General features: G+C 38.4%; 1 protein-coding gene across 1 annotated transcript; it reads right to left on the reverse strand.

The window, feature by feature from the left end:
• On the reverse strand, window positions 1-4020 carry LOC100264043 (homogentisate 1,2-dioxygenase). Its single transcript, XM_019217168.2, has 10 exons — window positions 3926-4020; window positions 3507-3770; window positions 2573-2803; window positions 2370-2449; window positions 1838-2005; window positions 1576-1751; window positions 1170-1239; window positions 918-1072; window positions 465-548; window positions 1-353 (listed from the first exon to the last, which is right to left on the reverse strand). The coding sequence occupies exons 1-10, from the start codon at window positions 3937-3939 to the stop codon at window positions 138-140; spliced, it is 1458 nt and encodes a 485-aa protein (XP_019072713.1). The 5' UTR covers window positions 3940-4020; the 3' UTR covers window positions 1-137.

The following is a 4020-nucleotide window of genomic DNA, read 5'->3' on the forward strand; positions in this document are numbered from 1 at the left end:
TTTGTTAACAAGCATTTTATTTTATTATGTACACAGAAGAATTCATGCATTTTTGTGCTATACACCAGTGCCTTATTCATGTCATTTTCCATGCCTGTAAACTAGATTAAACCATAGGAACCTTAAAATGCAATCCCCTAGTGCCCATTCTGGATTGTTTGGCTTTCGTCGCTGGCTTCTTCACGCGAGAAATGAGATCTTAGTCCGACCCAACACTGGTAATAATCATGATCGATCGAGGGAGAGTCGAGAGCCCATGGGCAGATACGAGGGATTAGACATGACTCAAACATGAAAGCCATGGTATTGGTTATCCTGAAAGGTCCTGCATCCTTCCCGTGAGCAACGGTAGCCTAGAAAAAAAACGATGGTTAAAGAAAATAACAAGAGAGAAGACGAGTTTGATAATGGGAAGTTGAAACCGCTGCAAAAGGAAGATGGGATGGTTGTGAACTGGAGCATACCTCGAAAGTCTTGGTATCAGGACCATGGGGAGTCATGCAGCTGTGCAGACTAGCACCACCAGGAAGGAAGCCATCAGCTTTTGCCTGAAAAGCAAGAACCATTATAGGAGAATTTGTCCTGGTAGATATCAAGGTAAGCATGGTGCAGAATCCTAATTTATTGACTTTAAATCTATTTTATATTTTCTTTCACTTTTTTTTTCTTCTCTATTTTAATATCCTAGCATTTTCCCTCGAATTTTTTGAGAACCAAATATAACGTTCAAGTTCACAATTTTTTTTTTCCTTTTCTTTTTTTGGGTTTAAAAGGGATCTATTATATTCATTGATTTGATATGATCATCTAAGTTAAGTTCACAAATTTCTTTGGTTCTAACACTCGAGCACAAAAGCTTTTCACCCATTTAGAAGTAAAATCAATAGTGCAAAAGTAAATATTTGATAGGGTCATACCTCATATCCACCATAAATCAGGCCCATAAATTCACTCATACAGTTGCGGTGGTAATAAGGAGGTCGGAAGGTATGCTCGGCAACCAACCATCTAGGAGGAAAAATGACAAAATCAAGCAAAGCCACACCAGGTTTATCAGTTGGTGCTGTCAGCACTGCATCAAACAGATCAAAGCAAGATAACTTAAACCCAAGACAAAATGACATCATTTTTATTCTAGAAGAAAACATCATAGCAGAGGTCCAACCCACCTGTGTTTATAGACGGATCAGCATGATCTTTCAAAACGGTATTGACGGGGCAGAACTTACTTAGATCATACTGCAAGCATATAAATTTTTTCCTAAATTAGCACTCATGAGATGCGTTATTACTAATTTTCATTCAAGCTAATGAAACAAATGAACAGCTGCCTTGAAGATGCCCATCTCTTTATCTTTGTGCAATAAACAATTCCCTTGTAGAAAATTAATGCAGTTTATATGAATATGATAAACACAAAAGGCCTGGATTTTCATGAACTGTAAAGTTCCCATAACAATTTTTTTCTATGTGAAGTTTACATACATGAGAAATTAATATTATCTATTAATTATAATATGAAAAATAAAAGGCCTTGTGTAAAAGTTGGAGTAATGTCAAAACAAAAATACCTACCTTATATGGCACATAGTTACCATGCCAAGCAACCACATTGAAGGGAGAAAAATCTTGTTTTGCAGTAAAGAGTTCACCACCAAACTTTTGTACGATAGTGTAACCTGGACGGGAACACTCCTCGTACCAGGCTACAGGAACAAGAAAATCCCTTGAAGCAGCAAGACCGTTAGCACCTGAACATAATCAAAATTATATTCCCTTATCTGAAATAACAGAAAATTTACTGATTTCCATATACAGATGAGCAACACTTAGCTACCTATTGGGCCAAGATCGGGAAGTTGAAAATGAGCACCAAAAATCTCAGCAACATAACCGCGTGATGGGCCGTCTGGCAGATCAACAACGAAACGGAATCCATGAGGTAGAACAACAATTTCACCAGGAGACACTTGCAATTTGCCACATTCAGTAGTGATTGACAGCCCTGTACAAGGGTTATAGGGTATAAGAAAGAAGAATCTTAAATAACATTAATAACAAATTACGGCTACCCACAGAACATAGGAAGGCATATCTGAAATACAACAAGAGAATCATAGGCACATAGAAGGATTAGAAATTTAGAATATTACAAACAAATTTCAAAGAATCAACCTTTACCTTCTGAAAGAAAAAGTTCAACCAAATGGAAATTGTACTCCTAAAATCAACCTTTTAACAGGCTAACAGTGAAGCTCTTACATAGGGCAAACATAAAACAGATCTCATATATGAAAAAACCAATGCATTTACTAAGAATGGCATTCAAAATCAACTCTCAGAGAATATAGACACCACCCCTGACTTACTTCCTTTCTGGGGGACTATCAAGAAGTCACCATCAGCATTGCAGAAAGCACAATTGTCCATGGATTTGTTGGCAGTGTACCTACATGTATCCAAAAGCACTTATGCCTTTCACAATTTTAACAACTACTAAAACCAAATCCCATAGAAATATATATGCTGACTGTGAATGAAGATAGTAAACCAACTATGGAATATGGATTACATGTGAATAGCATATCCATGCCGAAGGAATGAACTGCCTGCGCCACAAACCGTGTATAACCCATCAATAAAATCAGTAGGGGAATCAGGAATCTCCACAGGCTTCCACCGTAGTTGAGTTGGGTTAGTGGAACTGTTAGACTGGTTAAATTCACTCACAAGCTTCCCATGACTGGGGACTCGAGGTTTAAATGGCTCGTGTGTGACTGATGGTTTAATCCGATAAAGCCAACTGCAAATGAAATCAAAAAGAAAAAGAAAATTAAATAAATAAATACAAAACTGAATCCCAAACGAACTTCATACTTCAATACATACCTTAAATTTGAAAAATCAAAAACTAAATTGAATCAATGCTCATACTCGGCATCTCACCCTATTCAATTAAGCCAATAAAGTAAACCATATTACAGAGAATTTTTCAGTGGAGACTACATCGTAAAATTTCCATTTCCGGTGTGTCTTTATACAGAAATCACAATACACACATGAATTTGCAGAGCTCAAATCCACAAAATTCCAAATCAATATAGTCTCCGTACGTCACAAACGCAGCGTTTTGATAAAGAGACCAGCCAAATCACCGTACACATGAATTAGCCGAACCAAACAAAGAAATAAATAAATAAATATTACGATGCGTTCGGTTGCCTGGAAAAAATTCGAGGTTAGGAATTTCAAACAGATTCCATTTTCGCACAACGAAAACGCAGCGTTTTGTCCACGAATTCGTCATCCACGCATGAACTTACAGAACATGTACAAAAACCAGACACTGTTTTTGGTACTTTGGACTACAAATTCGCGGAACTCAGAATCAACTCCCTCTTCGAACAACCAAAACGCAGCGTCTTAATAAATTAAAATAAAAATAAAAAATAAAAATCACAGTCCAGCTGCAGAGGAGAGGGAGAGAAGGAGCGAGCGAGGTTTACCTGAACTGGTTTTGCTTGCGAGGGGCGGTGAAGGGGGTGCCAGAGATCTGCTCAGCGTAGAGGCCGAAGGGGCAGGTGAGAGGGTTGTTCTGGCCGCGAGGGAGAGCTCCGGCGATCGCCTCAGATGAGAGATGGTTACCGAAGCCGAATTGGTACTGGAGATCCGACGGAGGATCCGAGTCGTTTGTTTTGCTGACCGATTGACCATCCATGGTACCAGAAAGACCGAATTCAGTGTGAGCTCCTTGGGAGTTGCGTGGCAAGCTGACCAATTATATACAGAGAGAGATCTTCAGTGAATGACAAGAGGTAAGGATCCTCTGCGATCAGGAACCGCATGATTCAACCACTTGTCCAACCATTTCTCGAAATGTAATTAAAATAGAAATTAAATATTATTATTGACCTGTAATCCTTACCTTTTCTTTATCATTTATCCTAAACATTATCCTAAAATGCTTGATGCAACGATCAGGAGATGTTTAGGCTTCTTCGAAAATGTGACGGCTTATTT

This window comes from Vitis vinifera, chromosome 19, assembly GCF_030704535.1.
Source record: "Vitis vinifera cultivar Pinot Noir 40024 chromosome 19, ASM3070453v1".
NCBI lineage: Eukaryota > Viridiplantae > Streptophyta > Magnoliopsida > Vitales > Vitaceae > Vitis > Vitis vinifera.

What these genes read in the sequence shown, in the direction of transcription:
- LOC100264043 (XM_019217168.2), bottom strand. An exon ending in GATAGTCCCCCAGAAAGGAA is followed by an intron (nt 2,006 to 2,369) that starts GTAAGTCAGGGG and finishes ACCCTTGTACAG; the next exon opens with GGCTGTCAATCACTACTGAA. An exon ending in CTGATACCAAGACTTTCGAG is followed by an intron (nt 354 to 464) that starts GTATGCTCCAGT and finishes TTTTTTTTCTAG; the next exon opens with GCTACCGTTGCTCACGGGAA.